At 36.6% G+C, this 26,829-nt stretch overlaps 1 protein-coding gene across 1 annotated transcript in view; it reads right to left on the bottom strand.

The window, feature by feature from the left end:
* Positions 1–1,164: 1,164 nt before the first annotated feature.
* Positions 1,165–26,829, bottom strand: part of RNGTT (RNA guanylyltransferase and 5'-phosphatase) — a 269,902-nt gene continuing 244,237 nt past the window's right edge. Inside the window, exons 15-16 of the mRNA XM_012750902.3 lie at positions 8,724–8,847; positions 1,165–7,328 (exon numbers count right to left, since the gene is read on the bottom strand). Coding sequence (XP_012606356.1) covers positions 7,165–7,328; positions 8,724–8,847 — 288 coding nt within the window. The 3' untranslated portion in view covers positions 1,165–7,164. The remainder of the gene's footprint in view (positions 7,329–8,723; positions 8,848–26,829) is intronic.

Raw genomic sequence — 26,829 nt, 5'->3', positions numbered from 1 at the left:
ACAAGCACATGTGTCAGATCATAAGTGCTTATAGAAAAATAAAGCAGGGTAAGAGGGTAGATGGTGCTGGGAGTGGCATTTTTGATAGGATGGTCAGGAAGACTTCTAAGTCCTTAAAGTGGTTCCGGAACTTGCTTGGCAAGCTGGAGAAACAGCAAAGGAGCCAGTGTGGAGGAGCAGAGTGAACGAGGAGGAAGACAGGAGATGAGGTCAGAGAGGTGGCCGGGGCCAGGTCACACAGGGCCATGTAGACTGTGGTTTGCACTTAGGATTGTATTCTGCATGAGGTGAAAGGCGTTGGAAGGTTCTGAGTAGCAGAATGACATGTTTTTAAAAACATTATACTGACAGCTATGTTGGAGAATAGATGAGGGTGGGGAGATGAGAGTAGAAACTGCGGTACCAGTTGGGAGGCTATTGCAACAGTCTAGGCAAGGCGATGAGATGAGAGTTGCTGGAAAAGTTGAGCAACTGTCAAATTCTGGTTCTGTTTTGAAGGTGATGCCAACAACATTTGCTGATGCATTGGATGTGAAGTGTGAGAGGAAGAAAAGAGTCAAGGATGACTCAGAAGCAACTGAAAAAACGCAACTGCCATTAACTAAGCTTTATAGGAAGACTGTGGGATGGAAGTCTATCGGAGGAGGGAAGTTCAGTTTTTGGTGCGTTAAGTTTGAGGTGACTATTAGACATCCAAGTGAAGATGTCAAGTTGTCAGTTGGATATTTGAGTCTAGAATTCAAGAGACAGATCTGGGCTAGAAATGAATTTGGAAAGTGTTCGCGTCTAGAAGGTATTCGTGTTCAGAGATCAGGAGAGGCCACTTAGAGTGGAGAGAGAGGCCAGTGGACTGAGGCTGGGTCATTTAGTAGAAGTTGGAAATGTGAAGAGGGCTCAGCAAGGGAGACTGAAACAGAACAGCCCATAGGTAGGAGGAAAGAAAACCAAGAGACTGTGGTAGCCCGGAAGCCAAATGCAAAAAGGGCTCACTGAGGAGGCAGTAATCTATGACTTGTTTGGAATCTATCATGTGGGTATGTGCATGGACTGGTCAGTGTGTAAACAAACAGAAATTGTCACAGATTGATAATTGCTTTGTCTGTGTAAATAGGAGTTGATTTTATTATATTCTTTAATTTTGTATATGTTTGAAATTTTCTGTTAAAAGAAGTAAAAAAAAAAAAAAAAAGAAGTGAGAAACTATGTCAAATACTGCTGACAGATCAACAGGGAGTGTGGATTTGCCCCTGTTGAGGGCACTGGTGGTAGTGACAAGAACGGTCTCCGTGGAAATGACAGCCTGTGGCAGTGGGTTCAAGAGAGACTAGTAGGGAAGGATGGGGGCTGAATGAGTGCAATCAACTCATTCGAGGAATTTTGCAGGAAACAGGAACAAAGAAATGGGTCAGCAGCTAGAGGGAGACCAAGGGGCCGAGGGCGGTTGGTTGGTTGGTTTTAAGATGCAATGATTACAGCTCTATTTCCCACCATTCTCCTTCACACAACTCTGGACAAACCCCTCTGTGTACCCTGCCCCATTCACCTCACCCATCCGGCAAAGGGAACAAACACCTCCCACCTCCTGCACCACACCAATTGCAGGTGATGTCTCTAGGCGTTCCGTTTCTATCTACATACAACATTTTCAAGAATTTTGTTTAATAGGAGAGCTCTGGTTGTGGTGTTGTTCAATTGGGGTCTCTGCAGACTCTTCTTCAATGTGTATCAAAGCACACTGTGTTTATACTATAGGAAAAAACTACACAGTATTCCCCTGACAGCTTTCAGAAGGGAAGCAGAACTTCTACAGAAACTGTAAAGTTTCTTATTCCTTTAGATCCTGAAAGATAGTATTCGGTAGGAGCAACAAGAATAATATCTTTCACTTGCCTTTCCCACTCGAAAAGACAAGGCTAGAAGTAACAATTCATACTAAGGAATCGTGGACTTGAATTTATTTTTAAAACTAACTGAAAAACCTCAGCAGTTACTAAAAAGTTTTGTCTTTGAGAACATTAGAAATTAGGTGAGAACAGGTAGGCAGGGAGAAGGCGCCTTCTAGCTTAAGAAATGGTAAGTTCAGTGAAACTGCACTAAAAAATAAGACTTGATTGAAAACACTACTTCCCTCACACTTCCCTCGAAGCGTATCAGAGCAAGAAGACCAGGGCACTTTCTTAAGATCCTTCCTGCTGAGAAGTTTCCCTCAGAAGCACTCATTTTCAGTGCAAAAGGCAAGAACAGACAAGACACTTCTAATCAGGATTAAACACAAGATGCATCAGAGAAGAAATTCTTCTCTGAAGAAATTCTTAAGAAACAAGAGATGTTATCAGTGCTTCTATTATGCTATGGTGAGATGGCTAGGGTGACAGGGAATTATGTTCAGTGGCTAAACTGAGGAGGACAACAACACAAAAGGGCATTTGAACCTCTTGCCCTAATTACTACTGAGTTCTTACTACCATCGAGCTCTGTGATATGGGTCACAGAGATGACATAGTCCCTCTGCCACATCTAGAGCCCTTTGTCTTGAAGAGAGACCAAGGAAGACTACTGTAACACAGTGTGAGGTTTAGGAGGCTGTCTGGGGGAGGGTGGCTTCCTTGATCCTGAGATTAAGGGAGGTTGGGGCTTTCTGGCAGAAGCAGCAGCAGCACCATGTGCAAAGGTTCCTGGGCTTAGAGAGGATGCCATTCTGGGAAAAACAAGGAGTCACACCACTGTATCACAGAGCAGGTACAAAATCCAACCTGGACAGACAGTCTAAGGCCAGAACACAAAGGAGCTCTTAATGGGTGGAGCAGGGGTTGGGGAAAATAACAGGAGCAGGTTTGAAGTTTTAAAAGATCACTCTGGTGGCAGTAATTTAAAGGAAAAGTAGACTGCATACCAAGTTCAAAGATGTAGAAACTAGTGACTTTCTGTTGCCCTGATTTGTTGTCAAAGCCACATTCTGATTTTCTGTGCTGTATTTGGCTAAGCTTATTTCTGCACCTCAAACAGCTGAGGGTTTCATTCTATTTGAGTATTTTTAAACATTTGGGTAATTGCATTTTTCACCTATACTATACCTTATATCATAAGGGCATAATATAATCAACCCCTATAATCAACCATTGTGAAGTAATTTACTACAGTCAACTATGGTTATGAAAATGACCTTTACCTATGAAACCAAGAGCTGCTGCTTTTTTGAGGGTTTCCATGCTCCCCTCCCTACCTACAAACCCCTGAATGGAATCTCACCTAAGCAATGATCCCAACACCAGTCCCTGAAAACATTTTCACCAGTTTGGAATGAAATACAGAAGTGAAGGACAATGTAGTGAATCTTTCATAAATCAAAATGTATTCTACATAAAGGCCAATTTTTCCAAAATATATCCCACTTCCTGTTTGGGTGTTAAGAGTTCCTTAATTTTATTAAACAATAGTAAAACAAATTTTTTAATGCCCTTACATGGCAAAATAGTTGGCAACTCCAGATCCATACACTGGTTTTTTGAAATGTGAAATCTAGAAGACTGGGTGGCCCCTGCTTTGAGTCCCTTCTACCACTAGCTTATTATGCACAGTGGTCACTGTTACCCGTCAGGTGAGGGGAGGGGCACTCTGCATTAACCAAGGCTGACCATGACCTGCTAAAGTGTCAGGGTTAACAGCTAACTATGAAATTATCAGTTAAATGTTGGCCCAGTGGGTAATTTAATCACCTTGTCTTAGGAATTTACTATCTTAATGAGGACATGAGACTTCCCTTCATGGCTGCTGAGTCATTCACATTTAAATATTGTTGAATAACTAGTTTACATAGGTCCTAAAAATGTATTTACTTCCTTGATCCCAACTTGACCTCCTGATATTGGAGAAAGGTGCTTGAAGTCTACTGCCCTGTTAGCACCAAAGAAATGACTTAAATAGTTTGGGGCCCCTGGCATGGAAGCAGTCCTCCACGCAGGGAATGTACTGAAGCCTGCAGGAGACTGTTGTGCAAAAATTTAGGTGCTAGAGCAGAAAGACCTATGTTTGGGTCTCAGCTCACAACTTAGTCTCACATTCCTTATCTAAAAAGCGAGGTAAGTAACAGTACCCATTAGGATAGAGCAGTTGTGTTTATGACAGTCTTGATGCTTGGTGAATATTCAGTAATGGTAATACTGCTATTATTGTGAATATGGGAGATTTACAAAGTACTGGCTTCTACACAAGACTCATGGTTAGGCCTGGAAAGGTTCTTTTTGATCATCTTGTCCAATCTTACCTTTTTACAGACAGGTAAGATGGGGAAGGGAGAGAATACAGAGCCAACGGGAGTCTAAGCCTGGACCTGGTAGTTCATTACTTCACTGTTTCAGAATATTTATTGCTGAGTATTATTAAAAATTTAAATGCATTAAAAATAACGTAGCAGAATATCTACTCATACAGTAGGCTGCTGAGATAGATGAGCAGAAATATTAAAAATATGTGCCTTCCCCTATTTCTCTACACTTCAAATATTAAAAGCCTCAAACTACACCCCCCCCATGTCAATCAAATTTCTCAGTTTCTCAGAAAGAAAAATAGAGGATTTACAAGTCTTTAATCTCTGGAGTGTAACAAAAGCAATGGATTATGCTGGGTGTGGCTGCCAGAAACAGGACCTGATGCCAGCAATAGAAGAGACACAAAAGCATCACCAGTGAAACAAAGTAGATACTCTTCTGTTATTTTAAATCAGCAGTTTTATTACAATATGCACTAACACACAATTAAAGAAGGAATGTCCTGACATTTTCTGAGCATTTCACGGAAAGCAAATGTAACCATCCAGGCAAGTAGAGTCATCTACACCTTTTCCTAACAAAAAGCAAAAGCTTTTACATGTGATACTGAAAAAATCAAAGTTTTCTTATTCTTATCTAAAAAACTTCAGCCTCGGAAAATAGCTATTGTGAAGTGAGCTGAAAAGAGAAGTATTTCCTTCCTGATATCCAAAATCCTGCCTCTGTATTTCTCCCCCAGCCTTCTAAATGACTTTTTATGATACTCCAGATGGTCATGTGTTCAGGGGCTAAACAGGATCTACTTATAAGGCCAACTAGTATACTTCACTATAATTGAAAGGAAAGGATAAATTAAGAAAATTAAGTCCTGCTAAAATGCACAATGACAAAGAGAAAATATCTGGGCATATTAAAAATGAGATGCTCTTTTCACATAACTCTTTTAAAAGGTTACAATTACCATAAACACTTTAACTCCATTAAAAATCACTGGCAAAGCTTGTTTTTGTATCTGCAAAAGGGCTCTGCCTTTACCCAGGCTCGGAGGAAAGCAACATACCGTGTGAAGAGTCACTAGTCCTGGACAAACAGGCATCAGACTATTTGGAGTTGCATAGGCATTTTTTTAAAGATCCATTTTGTAAAAGACACTATGGAGCCTTGAGAATTTTCCCTCTTTCAATAGTCATTGTGGCAGTCAGGTGTTTTAATCCCTTTAGTGCCCAAACGACAAAAGTACTCTAGGAAAAAACATTAAAATGGCATTTTGGATAAATTCACTATCCATTATATAACTTGGGAACAACAAAGAAAAAAGCCCAAGCATGACTCTGGTATTTTATATAGAAAAGCACTGTAGGAGAAAACTTTGTCTAAAAACATTTAAAACTCAGGTGAATATAAATACATTTTTGGTTAATCTGTGCTGTGTCATATAGAAATCCCGTCAGATATTCAGTCTACCAGGTAACTCATTTGGATTTTCATGTCTGACTGTATCAGTAGAAGAATATATACTGTTGCATAAACTTACATATATATGCATCTACATATATAAAATTCAGATCATGAAAATTTATTTCAAATACCTAAAAATAAATACATTAGACTCTAATCAGCTAATTCTGAGAGTTCCTTCACAAACCAATCAGACATAGTTTCTCAGAAATGGCAGATGACCAATTAGCTGCCCTTCAAATCCATTATCTATCAATAAACATTTTAAAATTCAGATGTCTAACAGAAACAACATCCCCAGAATAGAACAGAGATAGAATTCTGGCTTTGAAAATAAATGTCTTGATTTTCTTGATGTTTAGTTCCTACAAATGTCTATGCTTTGCCTCTGCATTTATCTAGCAGTGGGAGAGCATTTTCTAGTGACAGCATTCTATTCCATTGACATTACCTTCTAATCAAAGGAGTCAGCTGGCATTTCCTTTGCCGTTTTGTTTCAGGGAACTAACACAACATTGTTTGTATTTGATATCATTCCCATAGATCACAGTGAGTTGTGTCTTTTAATATAATTTACAATGTGCTGATACCACTGAGGTAAAGCAGAAGTAGCCTTGGCATTTGAAAAAAAGAAAAGTCTCCCAGGAAAACAACACATAAAAAACCTGGTGGTGTATGTCCAAGTTCCATGAAGTAACTCAAAACCTCTGCCAGTATGGACACATTGAACATCTGATAACATAGTTTAAACAACAGAAACAGATGAAAATACTCAAAGTATGTCCTTTAGGAACGATGCAATTCACAAAAATGGAGCTTTACTTTATTACTTTTACATTTTCAAAAAAAAAAAAAAATCCTCCTTAAAATGATATAAACCAGACCAAGTTGTTTAATATATTACAATCCTTAACAAACTTGTCATTTGTTTTTGAATACAGGAATCTCAGAAATGTTGGAAATCCATGATAAATGATAGCAAGAATGTTTAATGCCATTGCCTAAACTTTTTAAAAGGAAAAACTGCCATAGTTGAAACACAACTTCTAAAAAATACAGTGTTTTATGTGCTCACAGTTCCAGATTGCTAATTTTATAAATTAAATGCGAAAGTTATCCATATATAAACAAGGCCTCTTTTTCATTGATTTCAATCTTGTTTAAACCTTTGGATATTTCAATCTTCAGATTCCACAAGGTAAGGCTGAGTTTATCAGATATAAATAAAATGTTTAAGTCCATGATGTATTGCAGCACTGAGGAAACAAACGCATCAGTATTTACAGGCTGGCTACAATACCTTTCTTTTCTTAAAAAAATTCAAATGTGTATCAACATCAAGTCACACTCACTTTTGAATTTCTCTGGCTACAAAAATCAGGCAACAGCATTTTTTCTCGTTCATTTTTCCTCTTAACTCTGAAGTGAGAGGCAGGTCTTAGGTTGAAGGACGCGGTCTTTTGGGAGGTGGTGGTGGCATGAGCTCCGTGTCAGGGTCCAGATGATGCTTTCGCTTCTGTCCTTGAGAAGCTGCAGCACATCTGTCGATGAACTCAAACAGCATCTCCTTGGTGACAGGGTTTGAGATGCTATTGCACACAGCTGTGGACAAAGGGAGATGTGTCTCACGTGAAGGTTAATTAAGGCAGCTGACTTGCCACAGGCTTCTGGAAAAGGTTTTCATCCCAACATGCTAAATACTTACATTTTACCAATTTGAGTGACATGCTTCAGAGTATACTAATCTCCTTCCTCACCCACAACCAAAATAAGTGCTTACCTATTGGCTATCCTTTATTGGAGTATTAATTTTAAACTAAAACTTTTAAGGTATTTGAGTTATAAGCTTAAGTATTTGAGTTCACTATGGTTTCCTATCCCTCCAAAATAGTCTTTGTGAGATTTTAATGTAGCACAGTGCATTGCATTACAGTCCATATTCAATTAAAACTTCTACAGAAAATGTGCCCTATAATTCTTCAATCTCTCAGAAAGAAGTTCACTCTGTGAAACATATATCATAGCACCAGCCACCATTCCTAATGAATAGGGAGGTTTCATTGAAGCTGGCGGATCATATTACTTTATCTTTTTTTTAAGTGGTCAAAATTTAGTACCAGTCCTTTTAATTTCATTTACCTATGGTTTTGGAAGAATAGACACTGGCTTAATCATTCCTACTTTTGAAATTAATCTTGTCTGAACACAGACAGTTCCAACAAAACCCCTAAATGCACAAGAGTAACTTTTAAACTGCAAAACCTAAACTGGCAATTTCTAGATTTTCTTATAAGCTTATCAGATATAGTCATCATCATCACTGACTGAACACTTTAAAAGTACACAATTCTATTAACCTTTAATCTTGGTTTTTATCTTTTTTCAACTCTACTAAAAATGCAATCCAGAGCAACAACTGCTACTAGTATAGTAGTATACCTTTTATACTTCAATTAATTTATGTTGTTCCCCATGAAAGAAACTTACTATTCTGAATTCCCAAAGCATTCATATTGTACCCAAAAAATACTCTGAAGGATTGCATAGCAGATTTTGTTTTTTTAAATGGTTTTCATTTACTTTGTTCTCCATTGTTTGTAAAGTTATTTTAGGAGCTGGAAATTACATTTTCCCCTGCTAATTTTGTCTTTTACCATCTGGCAAACAATGGTTTTTATAGTTTTAATATAAATAGATCTGAAATTATCATGGCTTTTGTTGTTGTTGTTCAATAAATTCAACTTGTATACAGCCCAGTATCCTGCCCTTTAAATTTCTCTTTTGGATGCATGGGCACAAGCCCACCAGTCTAGAGAGGAGAACCTACAAGCTCACTGGAGCCAAACAGGATATAGACCTGACACATCTTTCCCATCAAACAAGAATGAGGTCCAAATGACTCTATGACCTGTCAAGCAAAACAACAAAGCACATTTTGGTTCTAACACCTTCACTTCTTTTTTAACATACTAAGCACTGGTAGGTTGTCATACTCACCCATGGCAGTGTTGTAGGCATTAGGAAAACTTTTGTCAGTTCTCTGTCTCATGAAGACCCAGCTGTTGTTCTCAAATTTGCATTCTATAATTTTGTTGTCATACTGTTTTAGCTCTTTTGTCACCTGTTTCAAAAAAGAATTGAAGAAAATATTTAAATCATTTGAAAGGCTTTCTGCTTTTTTGCTTCCACTATGTGACAGACACATTCGGAAATGCCAAAAATACCTCAGTAACTCTTCGTGCAGAGCTCTTTGTCATCTGAAGTATCTAATCAAGCCTAAAGATACGTTGTACACTCCCCCTTGTACACATGCTCATTTATCTGACATTTTATAAATAGTTGTGAAAACCACGTCAATATATAGCAATTAAAAGAAACTAAGCAGAAACCAGCCACTTCTGGGCCAAATGCAAATATGTTACCATGGGGACCAATGCCTTCAATATTGTCTGTGTCTCTATGGCTTTCAGAAATTGAATATACTGCCTAGGTTTCATCAACTTTCAGAAAGGTCTCACCATCTAAATTCCTGTGTCAAACCTAAGAAATTCCCTTTATTAGTTAAAAGAAAAAGTTACACATCAAAAGGAAACACTAGGATGAAATTCAGGTAATGTGCATCCTAAATATTTTGCTTTTCAAGCAGTGACAATTAACTCAAAATCTAACCTTTAGGCTATTTATCCTTTCCATCTCCAAACTAGTACAAATTTAGAGATGAAGCTACTTTTCACTTCAGTTGGAGGGCTTTTTGGCTTCTTCACCTCAGATCATTGAATATGGATATTCTATCAAAGCTAACAAGTATCCATGGTAACTATAGAACTTTTTAAAAGATATTTCACTGGGTTGTGAGAATGGTTTTCATAAATAGGAACCCAAGCTTATCTTTGCAGTTTTCAAATCAAATGCCAGTCATGGTAATATTTTAATTCTGTCCCCATCTTTCAAAGCTAACAACTTTTCCTCACAATATGGTAGATTGCAATCATTCAACTTCATTAGCATTATTTGAAATGCTCTCATTTTTCTACCCACATATTCACTACCACCTAGGAATATGAAGGGAAGCAAATTTTTAAAAGATGCTTTCAATTCATAGATTAGGCAGTAAATGTCTTCATAAAAACTTTCAAATTGTATTTCTTTTCCCTTAATGAGTATTACATTTAATTGTACTATTTGCATTTTCAACAAATCTGACAGGTCTAATTCATACTATGGTTCCAAAACTAGACCTGCCCAAAAAAGTGATGCTCCACTTAGCAAACTTGCTAAATTTATTCTCCAATATTCATTATTCTAGTCTCAACTCCATTGCCTTGCTTCCTAGGGACCCACCTCTTTTTTTTGAGGGGGGGGCCAAGGGTCTCACTCTCTCACCTGGGCTAGAGTGCAGTCAGTTGTTTTACTTTTGATACATTATCTACACCCAAGTATTAGGCAATTCATTCAGTTAGGTAACCACATTTGTGTTACACCATATGTAAAATATAACAGAAATAAGTTTTTAAACCTTTCAGTCTCCATTTTCTAATTTCTAAAATGGGGAACAGAGTTCCTAATTTACTGGGTCACTGGGAAGAATAATAAAGAAAAGTGACTGACACACAGTAGATAATTAGTAAAACTGAAACTGAATATAAAATTAGGCAATGAAACATTGCTTTATAAAAATTGTGGTTAAAAAAAAACCAACAAATTTACCATCTTAATCATTTTTTAAGTGTACTGTTCAGTAATGTTAAATATATTTAGACTATTATGCAACAGATCTCTAGAATTTTTTCAACTTGCAACACTGAAATTCTATATCCACTAACCCCTAATTCTCCCCTCCTCCCAGACCTTGGTAACTACTTTTCTACTTTCTGTTTCTATGACTCTGATTTACTGTAGATACTTCAAATGAGTATTTGTCACACAGTATTTGTCCTTTTGTGTCTGGCTTATTTCACTTAACATAATACCCTTGAGGTTCATCCATATTGTAGCATGTTTTTTAAGGCTGCATAATATTCCATGGTATGTATAAACAACACTTTCTTTAGCCATTTATCTGTCGATGGACATTTGAGTTGCCTCCATCTTTTGGATAATGCTGCAATGAACATGGGTGTGCAAATATCTCTAAGATCCTGCTTTAAATTCTTTTAGGTACATACCCAGAAGTGAGATCATTGGATTATATGGTAATTCTATTTTTAATTTTTTGAGGAACCTCCAAATGGTTTTCCATAATGGCTGTACCATTTTACATTCTTATCAATAGTGCACAGGGGTTCCAACTTATCCCCATCCTCATTAACACTTGTTATTTTCTGGAGGTTTTTGGTGGTCATCCTGGCAGGTGTCAGATGATATTTCATTGTGGTTTCAATTTGTATTTCCCTAATAATTGGTAATACTATGTTTTCATGTGCTTACTGGTTGTATATCTTCTTCAGAGAAATATCTATTCAATTCCTTTGCCCATTTTAAAATAAGGTTATTTATATTTTTTGTTGTTGAGATATAGAAGTTCCTTATATATTCTAGATATTATGATCTTATCAGGTTGCCTTTTCACTGTTGCTTGGTTCCTTTAAAGTATAGAAGTTCTTAAGTCTGATGTAGTCTATTTTTGATTTAGTTGTCTGTGATTTTGGTATCATATCCAAGAAATCATTATCAAATCCGAGGTCTTAAAGATTTCCCTGATGTTTTCTTCTAGTAGTTTAACAGTTTTAGGTCTTACATTTAGGTCTTTAAGCTATTTTTAGTTAATTTTATGGTATAACATAAAGGTCCCATTTCATTTCTTTTGCATGTGGATACCGTTTTTCCAACACCATTTGTTGAAGAGATTGTCCTTCCCATTGTGTGGTCTTGGTACCCTTGTGGAAAATCATTTGGCCATGCACACAAAGATTTATTTCTGAGCTCTCTATTTTACACCATTGGTCTATATATCTATCTTTATGCCAGTAACTAAGTATAATTCCTTAATACTGTTATTTTGTTGTAAGTTTTAAAATCAGGTAAGTGTGAGGGCTACAGTTCTGTCCTTTCTCAAGATTGTTTTGGCTATTCAAGGTTCCTTGAGATTCCATAGGAATTTTAGGATAATTTTTCTATTTCTGAAAAAAATACCATTGGGTTTGTGATACAGATTGCATGAATCTGTAGATAGATTTTGGTAGTACAGCTATTTTAACAATATTAAATCTTCCAATCCACAAGTGTAGAATGTCTTTTAATTTGTTGGTATTTTCTTTGATTTCTTTTCAGCAAGAAACAGTAAAAAAAAAAACTTTACATGTAAATTTACTAAAGAAACCATAATGACATAGAAAGGTACACTTTGAAAACAGCTGTCAAGAAAAGTATATCATACACATTTTATAAGAATGGCTTGCTAGTCGATGTGTAGTCTGTACTTTTACTGACTAGCAACTAGCATTTTTATCATATGGTTTGTCATTCTTATGTTCTCAGTTTCAGAATTGATATAAATTATGTGTTACTCAATCTGACTACAGCAATTAAGCAGTATTATTAACTATCTGTATATCTGGTTGACCATGCATTAAAAATCCAGGGCCGGTGCGGTGGCTCACGCCTATAATCCTAGCACTCTGAGAGGCTGAGGCGGGCGGATCGCTCAAGGTCAGGAGTTCGAAACCAGCCTGAGCAAGAGTGAGAACCCATCTCTACTAAAAATAGAAGGAAATTAATTGGCCAACTAAAAATATATAGAAAAAATTAGCCGGGTATGGTAGTGCATGCCTGTAGTCCTGGCTACTCAGGAGGCTGAGACAGAAGGATTGCTTTAGCCCAGGATTTGAGATTGCTGTGAGCTAGGCTGACACCATGGCACTCTAGCCCAGGCAACAGAGCAAGACTCTGTCTCAAAAAAAAAAACAAAAAAAGAACCAGGAAATACAGCCTTCCAGAAAATGCATGCATCTGCCATTACTAACATCAATGTATTTCCATGTTCAACATCTTTCTTCATTGATCACGCTGGTTATATTCCCAAGAAAGGCACACTGCAAAGTACCCATTTGGTTAAGTGGTAAAATATATTTAACCAGTAAAAACAATATCTCCCATATGAGTACAAACCAAAGAGTTTCCATTAATGATCAGATTAAAAGAATGACTAGCATACAGGAGAAGAGTTTACTTCTAGTATCCAAATTCTAATTTGTTATTATGACAATAATCATCAGCAGCCAATTATATATTATTATTTAATAAAACAGGACCCTGTTAGGTCTTCTATAATCAACTCTATCCTATCTGAAACTCAAAAAGTTTCAGATTCTGGAGCATTTTTTACTTTGGATTTTTTAATTTGCAATGCTCAACCTTTCTTGCCTTCACCCAGCTTCCACAAATATAGTATATATTACTTATCATGTTATATTTATCAACTCTAAAAATGTAACATTGGTACAATACAATTAACTAAACCACAGACTCTAGTCAGACTTCTTCAGACTTCTAGTTTGAGCTAATGAGGGTTTGAAAGTAAAAAGAATAAAATTTTTGTAACTCAGGATTTCACATCTGTATCCATAATTACATTGAATTAATGAGGTTTTATTGGTTTTAAAAAATAAAGAGCAAGACACAGTATATTTTATATTGATAAACACTTTTTTCATGTATTCATCTTACTGAGTTCCATACTTTTATATTATTTGAATCTACCAATAATCTGGGGTTAATAGACTGTCAGATGAAACCTGATCTAGTGCCTCTGCAGATTTTAAATTAGCAGCTCAAAGATAACATCTGGAATGAGGGGCTCAAAACAGCATCAGGTAGAACTTCAGTTGCTCTATTCTGCCAGTGTTTTACAGAATACTTTTTATATCCTAAGTGCTGAGCACACTAAGTCACAAAAGGCACACAATCAGTGTTGGCTGAATTGACCTGCACAAAGTGGGCAAAGATGCATTTCTATTTCCAGTTATGGGACAGAAGCCTCTACAATTTATTGTCCTTGGTGAGACATTACTTTTGATATCAAGAGCTCATCTTCTTTTACAGAGAGACTGAACAAAGGCTTGGGAGAGGGTGATTTTTCTGAACTAATTTGCTCAGAAAATACTTTAAAATAACAAATATCCTTAGACTGAGAAAGCCTCCAGAGAGTTATTTTCTTTTTCAACTTTTCATTTTGAAATAATTTTAGATTGACAGAAAAGTTTTAAAGATAGTACAAAGAATTTCCCTAAGGGTTGCATATCCTTTATCCGAAATGCTTGGGACCAGAAGTGCTTTGGATTTTCACATTTTGGAATATTTGCATTATACTACTAGCTGAGTATCTTAAACCCAAAAACCTGAAATCTGAAATAAGCATTTTCTTTGAGCATCATGTCAGTGCTCAAAAAGTTTCATATTTTGGAACATTTTTTATTTTGGATTTTTAAATTTGCAATGCTCACCCTTTCTTGCCTTCACCCAGCTTCCTCAAATGTGTATATTTTATCTATCATGTTGCATTTATCAATTCAAAAAAGTAGCATTGGTACCATACAATTAACAAAACCATAGACTTAAGTCAGATTTCTTCAGCTTTCCACTAAATCTTTATCTGGTCCAAGATCCAACTCAGGAAACCACCTGCCATGTCTCCTGAGTCCTCTTTCAATCTGTGAGAGTTTCTCAGAATTTCCTTGATATTTCTGAAAAGTTACTAAGTCATATATTTTGCACAGTGTTACTCAATTTGGAATTTTCTGATGGCTTCCTGTGATTAGACTGAGGTTATGGATTTTTGGAAAGAATGTGACAGAGGTAAAATGCTTTTCTCACTGCATCATATCTAGGGGCTATGATAGCAACATGACTTATTACTGGTGATGTTAAATTAGCCCTGATCACCTGGTTAAGATGGTGTCTTCCAGGTTTCTCTACTGTAAAGTTATAATTTTTTCCTTTCCATACTTTTAGTTATGAGTCACTATGTCCAGCATTGCTCAAGAAGAAGGGAATTAAGCTTCACTTCCTAGAAGGAAGAGTAGCCAAGAATTTGTGGACATTTATTAAAACCACCACAGAAATTAAACATTTCTTTAGAGAGATATTCTGAAGCTATGCAAATATTCTGCTTCTCAAATTCATGCTCATTAATTTTAGCATTCATCTGTGAATCTTGCATGCAGCAAGTATTCCTGTAGTCTTCTAATGGAATTTTCTATATCCTCCATTCCTTTTACATGTATAATCTGGACTTCTGTAAGGAAGATTATTTATCCCTTCTCACCTATTTATTTATTTAATTGCTTATTTATATTAGTATGGACTCATGGCTATTTATTTTATTCTTTGGTTTAAACACCATCATCATTTATTTTGTTGCTCAAAGTGTTCCAGTTTTGGCACCATATTGCTTCATTCTCCCCTCCCCCGTCCCTATCCCCAGCTGCAGAGAGAGACAATATAGCCACCAGCCGTAGGTATCTCCAGGGAACAGAACCTTCCCTTTCAGAGGCCTTCAGCTGACTGAGGGGTACTGAGAGGGTAAGCTCCCTACCCACCAGCCCGCTAAGGTACTGCTGGCCTGGTGATTCTAAGAGAACAGGGCTGACACTGAAGCTGAGAGACATCAACCCAGCTTGGGCTCCCCATGGGTGAATTAGGACTGGCACTCCTCTCCCTGGTGGGGTCAGGGATTGAATTCTGGGGCCCAGAGGTCAGACCTGCAGACCAGATCCTATGCACTCAAGTCTCGCATTGCCTGGGGAACAGAAGGGATATTTGTGAACAAGCCTACTGAGGTGTGTGCGCCTTCAGGGGCAGATCAGCGTACTTGAGGGCAACCCTCCTACCAAGACCTCCTGGCCCGCATCACTGCCAGGGGAGACCCGGTGGAGTGAGGTCAGGACTGCTGGCAGAGGCCCAAGAGAAGCCATGGAGTTGGGAAGGGTGGAAAGGAGCAAGGCCTGCTCCAGACCTCACACGTAGACTTTCTGACTAAGTGGGGCCATTCCAGCCCCTCCCTGACAGCTTTTCCTGGAAGCAGAGAACAGAACTCTGACCCCTGCTAATAGCATTTGTGGTGCTTGAGGGCAGGCTTACCCAACCAGCTCCACCAAGACTCACTCCCAGACCAGCCCTTAATGAGGTGGCGAATAAGGATACACCTGGAAGTCCCAGGGCCCCACCGACCACCTGAGGCACCAGAGTGCCTCTCCAGAGGAACAAGAGCTGGTTACAGGACCCAAAAACAACAGTATAGCCTGCTGCTCCAAGCAAGCACCACCGACTGACAGGGAGGACATTCTGCACACCCTTTTATGGCATCTACTGACTCATCATACAGAGTGTGGTCAAATCTCACCCACAAACACCACCTATTGGCTCAGAGACTAAACAGGGAATGTCATTATCCAAATGAAAACCTAAAAGTAAGAAGCAACAACTGATCCAGATAGGAAGAAATCAGTGAAAGAACTCTGGAAATATGAAGACTCAAATGGACAGCACATCCTCAAAGAGGAACACCAGCCCCTTAGAAATGGACATCAACCAAAATGAGACCTCTAAAATGACAGAAGAATTTTGAGCATGGATCGTAAGAACATTCAACAATTTGCAAGAAAAACTGAATAACCAACACAAAGAAAATGCAAAAAGATTCCAGGACATGGAACAAAAATTCACTAAAGCAATTGAAATAATAAAGAAATATCAAACTGAACTCCTGGAAATGAAGAATCAATTCAGGGAACTACAAAACACAGTGGAAAGCCTCAAGAACAGGGTAGATCAAACAGAAGAATCTCAAGAGACTGAAAATAACACCTTCCAATTAAATAAATCAGGCACAGAGATAGAACAGAGAAACAAGAGAAAAGAGCAAAGCCTACAAGAGATGTGGGATTATGTGAAGAAACCTAATGTGAGGGTTATACGGTTACCAGAAGGGGAAGAAGAAAACACTCAAGGGTTGGATAAGCTATTTGAAGATATAATATGAAAATTTCCCAGGCCTTGCTAAAAATCTCCAGATACAAGTTCAAGAAGCTCAAAGGACCCCTGAAAGATTGAATGCAAACAGGAAGACATCACAACATGCAGTTATCAGACTGACCAAAATATCAACTAAAGAGGCCCTTCTACGAGTGTAAGATGAAAGAAGCAAGTAACATACAAAGGAAAGCCAATCCAAATAACCCCAGACTTCTCTACTGAAACTTTATAAGAAGGAAAGACTGGGGGCCCGGTCTCACTCTTCTGAAACAGAATAATGCCCAGCCTAGAATCTTATTCCCTGCAAAACTAAGTTTTGTATATGAAGGAGAAACCAAGACATTTTCAGATAAGCAAAGACTGAGAATTCACCAAGACAAGACCAGCCTTCAAGAAGTACTCAAAACAGTGTTACCCCTGGATCAGCACAATAAACATTCATGAATATAAATCTACTCAAAGCTAAAGATCAAAGCCCAGATACCACAATGGCTCAAGAGAGAAAACAAAGCAACAAAGTTCAACCCAACATAATGAACAGAAATCTGCCCCACCTAGCAGTTATCTCAATAAACGTGAATGGTTTGAACTCCCCACTCAAGAGACATAGGCTGGTCGAATGGATAAAAAAACACAAGCCAAGTATCTGCTGCCTTCAGGAAACATATCTAACCTGCAAGGATGCATATAGACTAAAGGTAAAGGGGTGGAGAACAATATTTCAAGCAAATGGAAGCCAAAAGAAAGCTGGCGTGGCAGTGCTGATTACAGATAACTTGGTTTTTAAATCAACAAAAGTAATAAAAAACAAAGAAGGTCATTATATAAGGGTGAAGGGTACAGTTCAACGAGAAGGCATAACAATTCTAAATATATATGCACCCAACCTAGGTGCACCCAGATTCATAAAGCAAACTCTACTTGATCTAAACAAATGGATAAACAACAACACCATAATAGTCAGAGACTTTTAACAGTCCATTGACAGCACAGGAAAGATCCTCCAAACAGAAATTCAATAAAGAAATAATGGACTTAAATAGAACTCTAGAACAAATGGGCCCGACTGACATTTACAGGACATTCTACCCCAAAACCACTGAATATACGTTCTTTTCATCAGCTCATGGGTCATTCTCTAAGATTGACCATATCCTAGGACACAAAGCATGTCTCAAACAATTTAAAAAATAGAAATCACACCATGTATCTTTTCAGATCACAATGGAATAAAAGTAGAAATCAACCCTAACAGGAACTCTCATTTCTACACAAAGTCATGGAAACTAAACAACCCTCTGCTGAATGATCACTTCATTAACGAGGAAATCAAGATGAATATCAAAAGATTATTTGAACTAAATAACAAAGGAGACACAAGTTATCAAAACCTGTGGGACACAGCTAAAGCAGTCCTGAGAAGAAAGTTCATTTGCATAAGTGCCTATATCCAAAAGTAGAAAAGATCACAAATAGACAACCTAATGAATCATCTCAAAGAGCTGGAAAAAAAAGAAAAAACCAACCCCAAACCCAGCAGAAAAAGTGAAATCATTAAGCTCAAATCAGAACTAAACTAAATTGACAACAGGAAAACCATACAGAAGATTATCAAAACAAAAAGTTGGTTCTTTGACAAAATAAACAATGTTGACACACCTTTGGCTAGACTAATGAAAACCAGAAAAGAAAAATCTCTAATAAGCTCCATCAGGAACAATAAAGGAAAAATTACAACTGATACAATGGAGATACAAGACATAATTTATGAATACTACAAAAACCTCTATGCACACAAACTGAAAAATGTGGAGGAAATGGACAATTTCTTAGATACACACAGCCTCCCTAGGTTCAACCAGGAAGAAATAGAATTCCTGAACAGACCAATATCAAGTACTTAAATTGAAACAGCAATAAAAAAACCTTCCTAAAAAGAAAAGTCCTGGACCAGATGGTTTCACACCTGAATTTTACCACACCTACAAAGACGAACTGGTGCCTATCCTGCAGAAATTATTCCACAACATTGAGAAGGATGGAATCCTCCCCAACACATTCTATGAAGCAAACATAACCCTGATACCAAAACTAGGAAAGGATGCAACTAAAAAAGAAAACTACAGACGAATATCCCTTATGAATATAGATGTAAAAATTCTCAACAAAATCCTAGCCAATCGAATACAGGTGCTTGTCAAGAAAATAATCTATCACAATCAAATGGGCTTCATCCCAGGGATGTAGGGATGGTTCAACATACGTAAATCTACAAATTTAATTCACCATGTAAACAGAAGCAAAAACAAAGACCATATGATCCTCTCAATAGATGCAGAGAAAACATTAGACAAAATTCAACACCCTTTTATGATAAGAACGCTCAACAAAATAGGCAGAGACAGGGATTACCTAAAAAAGATACAAGCCATATATGACAAACCCACAGCCAATATTATACTGAATGGGGAAAAACTGCAAGCATTTCCACTTAGAACTGGAACAAGGCAAGGTTGCCCACTATCTCCACTTCTATTCAACATAGTGCTGGAAGTCCTTGCTACAGCAATTAGACAAGAGAGCGGAATTAAGGGCGTCCAAATCGGAGCAGAAGAGATCAAACTTTCACTCTTTGCTGGTGACATGATATTATACCTAGGAGTCAACCAGGAGACTCCTTGAATTGATAAATGAATTTGGTAAAGTCTCAGTATACAAAATCAATGCACAGAAATTGGAGGCATTCATATATGCCAACAATAGTAAAAGTGAGAACCAAATCAAAGACTCAATTCCCCTCAAAATAGCAACAAAGAAAATAAAGTACCTAGGAATATATTTAACTAAGGAGGTAAAAGGCCTCTACAGGGAGAACTATGAAACACTGAAGAAGGAAATAGCAGAGGATGTAAACAGTGGAAGAACATATCATGTTCATGGGTCGGCAGAATCAACATTGTTAAAATGTCTATATTACCCAAAGTGACCTACAGAGTCAGTGCAATCCCATTAAAATACCATCATCATTTTTCACAGATATAGAAAAAATAATTTTATACTTCGTATGGAACCAGAGAAGACCCTGTATAGCAAAATCAATCCTAGGCAATCAAAACAAAATAGGAGATATCAATTTACCAGACTTCAAACTATAATACAAGGCTATAGTAATTAAAACAGCTTGGGACTGGCACAAGAACAGGGACATTGACCAGTGGAACAAAACAGAGAACCCAGATATAAAACCATCCTCATATAGCCATCTAATCTTCGACAAAGCAGACAAAAACATACACTGGGGAAAAGAATCCTTATTCAATAAATGGTGCTGGGAAAACTGGATAGCCACATGTAGAAGACTAAAACAAGACCCACACCTTTCACCTCTCACAAAAATCAACTCACACTGGGTAACAGACTTGAACTTTAGGTGTGAAACTATTAGAATTCTAGAGGAAAATGTTGGAAATACTCTTCTAGACATTGGCCTACGCAAAGAATTTATGAAGAAGATCCCAAAGGCAATCACAGCAGCAACAAAAATAAATAAATGGGACCTGATCAAATTAAAAAGCTTCTACACAGCCAAAGAAATTATCAAGAGAGCAAACAGATGACCCACAGAATGGGGGAAAATTTTCGCAGGCTACATATCCAATAAAGGGCTGATAACTAGAATTTATTTAGAGTTCAGGAAAATCAGCAAAGGAAAAATCAAACAACCCTATCAAAAAGTAGGCAAAGGACATGAACAGAAACTTTTCAAAAGAAGACAGAATAATGGCCAGCAAACGTATGAAAATATGCTCAACATCTCTAATCATCAGGGAAATGCAAATCAAAACCACAATGAGATATCCCTTATCTCCAGTGAGAGGGCCTTTATCAAAAATTCCCAAAACAATAAATGTTGGTGTGGATGTGGAGAGACAGGAACACTCCTACACTGCTGGTGGGACTGCAAAATAGTTCAACCTCTGTGGAAAGCAATATGGAGATACCTTAAAGCGATACAAGTAGATCTACCATTTGATCCAGCAATTCCACTACTGGGCACTTACCCAAAAGATCAAATGACACTCTACAAAAAAGACACCTGCACTCAAATGTTTATAGCAGCACAATTCACAATTGCAAAGGTGTGGAAACAACCCAAGTGCCCATCAATACATGAGTGGATTAATAAAATGTGGTATATGTACACCATGGAGTACTATTCAGCTTTAAGAAACAATGGTGATATAGCACCTCTTGTATTTTCCTGGATAGAGCTGGAACCCATTCTACTAAATGAAGTATCTCAAGAATGGAAAAACAAGCACCACAGGTACTCACCAGCAAATTGGTATTAACGGATCAACACCGAAGTGGACATATAGGAATAACATTTATTGGGTGTTGGTAGGAAGGAGGGGATGGACATATACAAACATAATGAGTGAGATGTGCAACGTTTAGAGGATGGTCATGCTTGAAGCGCTGACTTGAGTAGGGAGGAGGGGCAATATATGTAACCTTAACATTTGTACCCCCATAATACGCTGAAATAAAAAGAAAAGAAAAGAAAATTACTATTGAGAGGTAGGGGGTGGGAAGAAAGAGGGAAAGGGGGAGAAGTATATGATACACCAATGTTTATACTTAGTATTAAACTAAGCTGCCTATTTTATCTTTTCTGAGGTTATAATTCTATGTTTTGATAATTCAAGCTCTACCTCTGTAGTGTGACAGAAGGTGAACTTTAAAAACATATCTTGAGTAAATGAACTCAAACAAAAATCTTGTTTTCATGTAAATAACTTCATTTTGAGGTACTTATGAAGGCAAACTAAAGAAAGCAGAAATGAAATGGAATTATTTAATACAAAAGTTTTCCAGCTGGTGTCAGAACAATATAAACAGCTTAAGTCTGAATTACTACATAACTAATCTTTTAGAACTACTACATGATATATTATTACTTTAAGAAAGTGCATCCCTCTACTAGAGGAAGTAAAACACTTGTCAAGTTACCTTTTTAAAAAACTTGTTAGATCAGCATTTTAAAAGAAATTTCCTTCACTTAAATCTATTGGTCTTTATGCCTCTATACTGAACAACTACTGTGTAAATAACACACCTTGCATCTGCTGGGTTAGAAACACAGCAGCAAGCTGTCTCTCCTTCATGAAGCTCTTCAATCAGACATTCAATTAATGAAAGGAGCCAATTAAAAAGGCAGCAGCTGTAACTATACTTTATCCTAATGGCAGACAAGTCAGAACTCCTGGATATGAAATTCATATTAAACTACCAATAATTATCATCCAATAAAATCAGAGTTAGTCACAGTTACTATTCAAAATATGATAAATCTCCATAGCAAACAACTGGACAAACAACATGCTAGTAGTACTTATTGGTAGACAGTGGAATTAGGAATGACTTTTATTTTCTTCTGTGTTTTGCTGTATTTTCCAAATTTTCTACATTATATATGTTTACTTTTCATAATTTTAATAAAAAATTATGTTTCATTAATAATAATAAACATCAGTTTGGCTTTTAATGTAGAGGTATAAAAAATAAGAAGAACTAAACATTTGAATGGAAAATAAAAAGTCCTGGGATAAGTCTGTGAGTCCACAGTTTCCAAACAATAATGAGGCTCTCCAGAGAACTGCAGCAAACTCACAGGGGCATTTGTGGGCTATTTTAAATTTTTAGGGAAATAGTCTCATGTGTTGGACATGATGAAAATTACTAATTGAAAAGAATTCGGTCTCACAACTAAATTCCTGCAGTTGACATTATATCTTCGCAAATCTGAGTGTGGAGCGGTTATTTTGATTAAAAATGAAGTATTGTGTGAAAAATCAATGTGGGCCACGATATGAGACTGGCGGTGTCTAGCCTGATTTCAAGGTTTGGGCGGAGATGTAGTCTTTAACACATGCTAAGTTATTAGGACATAAACACTTAGTTGTTTGGATCTATCTACTTAATGAATAGAATTGTTAGATATTTCTTTTTGCCTAGAAGTGCTGTGTATGAGGAATATGAACTGAGAAAGTTTGTCTTAAGTCCTTTTCATTCACTGTTCCCCATATGCTAGTCTCTAAATCTACACATAGATTTACATCTAGCACCTAGAGGAAACCAACCAGAGTAGTGAAGAACTTTGCCAGAGGTGCAAAAACCTGATCATGGTACAGAATGAGAATGTCTATCAAGTTAATGTCATTGACTTTGATCTAGATCAATAAAACATGAACTCCTCATTGTCACAGTACCCAGCCAAGAGTAGACCCTCCGGGAAGATGTTCACTAAATTTGAGAATCATGTATCTTGGCTTAGCAACCAGCTTGCACTATTGACAGCTGGATAAGTAAAGTAGGCCAGTATTACCTATAAGCCTTTTTCTGTTCCCACCTTACAGGAAAAGTAACTGAAATGAACAATCTACTTTTTAATCTTTATTTCCATTTTCTTCAGCCCTTTTCTGTCTAATAAAACCAACCTCCTCTGCTCAGCTCATAACATTTATTCTACTTTATGACATTAAGTGTTGCCCAATCCTAGAATTGCAAATTAAAGCTAATTAAGATCTTTAAATTTGTTGTAATTTTGTCTTTTGACAAGTCAGAACAGCAGCAAATGTTTCAGTTAAACAATTGAAAGTTTATAAAATGTATTCAATTTATTCAACACCTATGTGGACATGTGAGTGTTAGGTGATACACAGAACTAAACTGAAAAATGGCTTTTTTGGATGGCAAGCATTTTACAGTCAAGTATCCATTTAGTTTGTATTTACTATGACGACCATCATTCTTTAATATACTCCACTGTGGCTTCCACTTTTCCCACTCTAGCAAAACTCTGGCAGAGTTCCTCAATGACCTTTCTGTTGCTAAATCAAATGAACTCATCTTATTTGACCCCTCGGCATTGTCTTATATACTTAAACACTGCCTCCTTAAACATTTCTCTTTTCTAGGCTTCCAGGACATAAAATACGGTTTTCTTCCTCGCTCCTTTGCTACTCCTTCTCAGGCTTCTTTGCTGACTTCTTTTTGAAAGTTGGCAAATCCCTAGGGGCTTTATTATGTTGTTTTCTTTTTCTAGCAATCCTATTTACCTCTACAGCTTTAAATACCACCTATATGTGGCTAATTCTCAAATTTTATCTCTTGCCACATTTCCTGAGTTCTAGAACCATCTGACAAACATTAATCCCCATGTGCCAGGCAAAGGGCTGCAGACTGGTGGTGACACAACAGTGAACAAGGTAGATACAGTCCTTGCCCTTTGGAACGTAGACTAGCATGAAAGGCAGACAAGTAAACAATTATAAAATATAAGGTTATTAGGAAAACAATGTGTAACACAGACTAATGCAGAGAAAAAGTTACCTGGTTTTAGGTGGCATAGTCTAAAGAGATTATATTTAAGCTAAGATTTATAGGATGATAAGCCAATTAACAGAAGGGAAAAAAGAAGAAAGTATGAAGTAGGAAGGGAGGAAAAGTAAGTGACAGTGGCAAGGGCAGTGGGGAGATACACATTTCAGGTATATTTCAGGTAGTGATTAACAATGTGTCCAAAGGCCTGAGGTTAAAAAAGATCTTATGATCTTGGCATGTTGAAGGTGCAAGGGCAATGCAAGTGAAAATAAAGAATGCCTCTATAAGCCTTTGAATGAGATCCCACATAGATCTGACTCATTCACAAACTCTTCCTTCTATATCTTATATTTATCACATAATACATGCATACATATGTATTTTTCCAGGTGCTTGGTTAACATCTTTACTTGAAGACTTCTCAAGCCCAACATGTTCAAAACAACTTTTCACCTTTTCCAAATCTATTTCTCTCATCTTCTCCACCTTGATAAATGGCAACCCCATCTACCCAGTTCCTCATGACAGAAACCTTGGGGTCCTCCTGATCCTTTGCTTTTCTTTTCCCTTTTCTTCAATTCATTATCTGGTACTAATTCTACCTTCAAAATATAACCTGAATGTGTCTACTTGCTCCCTCTTTTATTACCATTAGCATAGTCCAAGTCATCACTGTCCCTCAGATTCCTGCAACAGCTTCCAAACTGATCTCTTCTGCATGTCCTTATCCTATCAATTCTTTATACTGAAGCCAGATTCATTTTTTAAAAGTGTTATCCAATCAAGTCATACCCTTGCTTAGAAGAAAAACAAATAAAGACCTACAGGTAGAAAAGGGATAAAAAGACCGTCTATTCGCAGATGACATGATCATTGACATAAAAGAAATCTACAGAGGCTCCTAGAACTAATAAGTACATTTCATCAAATTGCAGAATACAAGGATAATATATACAAAAATGGATACAGAATATAAGAATATTAAAACCAATTGTATTTCTAATGAACAGTTGGAAATTTAAAGTTTTTAAAATATCATTTATAATAACACTACAAACTAAGAAAACATGAAATTTTTAGGGATAAATCTAAAAAAAATGTACAGGATCTGTATGCCGACAACTACAAAATACCAAAGAAAGAAAGAAATCAAAAAAGATCGAAATAAGTGGAGAGATATATCATGTACATAGATTGGAAGGTTCAATATTATTAAGAGGTCAATTCTTCCCAAAATGATCTATAGATTTAACATAATCACAAGCAAAATCCCAACAGGTATTTCTATAGATATCAACAACCTGATTCTAAAATTTATATAGAAAGCCAAAGAAACTAGAATAGCCAAAACAATTTTTTGGGGAAAAAAAAGTTGAAGAAGTGATATTTTCAGCAGATACTTTGTGGCCAAAAAAAAAAAAAAAAAAAAAAAAAAAAAAAAGAAGTGATATTAGCCGATTTCAAGACTTAGTATAAAGCTACAGTAATCAAGACAGCGTAATATTGGTAAGTGGACAGATACATGGATCAATAGAACAGAATAAAGAGCTCACAAATAAATCCATAAATATAAGGTCAACTGATATTTGACTAAGCTGCAAAGACATTGCAATGGAGAAATGACAGTCTTTTCAATAAATGGTGCTGGGACAACTGAATAGCCATATGGAAAATATAGACCTCAACCCACACCATTAAGATTACATGAAAAGTAACTCAAACTGGAAAGTACACCTAAGCATAAAACTGAAAACTATAAAACTTCTAAAAGAAAATATATATCTTTATGACCTAGGGTTAGGTAAAACTACTTAGAAACACCACCAAAAACATGATCCATAAAATTAAAAATAAATGAAACTGCATCAAAATTTAAAATTTATATTCTCTAAAAATATTATTAAGAGAATGAAAAGACAAGACACAGATTAGGATAAAATTTTTACAAATCACATACCTGACAAAGGACTTGTATCCAGAACATATAAAGAAATCTTGAAACTCAATAATAAGAAACAAACAATTCAATCTAAAATATGGGCAAAAGATTTGAACAAACACATCAACAAAGAAGATATATGTATGGCAAATAAGCACACGAAAATACTGTGTGTTCAAAATTATTAGTCATTAGGGAAATGCAAATTAAAATCACAGTATTATATATACATATTAAAGAATGCCTAAAAAATATTGACTATCAATTTATTGTATGTAAATTTTAAAAGATGAATTAAAACAAAAAAAGAAACTTAAGAACCATGTCAGTTAAAAAAAAAAAGTAAATCCAACCATGCCATCTCCTGTCCAATGACTTCCCATTACAAAGAACTCAATGACATAGCCCCTGATTATCTTTCTAGCTCTCATAAATTGCCTTAGTGTACCCTACACCTTTCCTTTGTATTATTTATCATTGCTTGTAATTGATTTAATCTATACAAGAATCCAGTGAGATTTCCACATGTGGAAACTGAAGCCAGAGAGTTTAAGTAACTTGCATGAGGATACAGAGCTGATTTGTTTTACTAACACAATTCAAATTCTAGGTCTTCATGAATCAAAAACCTGTGCCCTCCTTTCCCCCACAATCTAGGCTCTGTGCTGAAAAAATATTAAAGGAGGCAAAGGAAGACTATACTTACAGATGATCTTACTTCTCATGTCGTAAATTGTAATTTTTTATGTAAAGGCATTTATGAAAATGTACTTTTCTTTGTTTCAGAATATTATGGGGGTACAGATG

Source organism: Microcebus murinus, chromosome 5 (genome assembly GCF_040939455.1).
Source record: "Microcebus murinus isolate Inina chromosome 5, M.murinus_Inina_mat1.0, whole genome shotgun sequence".
NCBI lineage: Eukaryota > Metazoa > Chordata > Mammalia > Primates > Cheirogaleidae > Microcebus > Microcebus murinus.
This window is presented reverse-complemented; position numbering and strand designations above follow the sequence as displayed.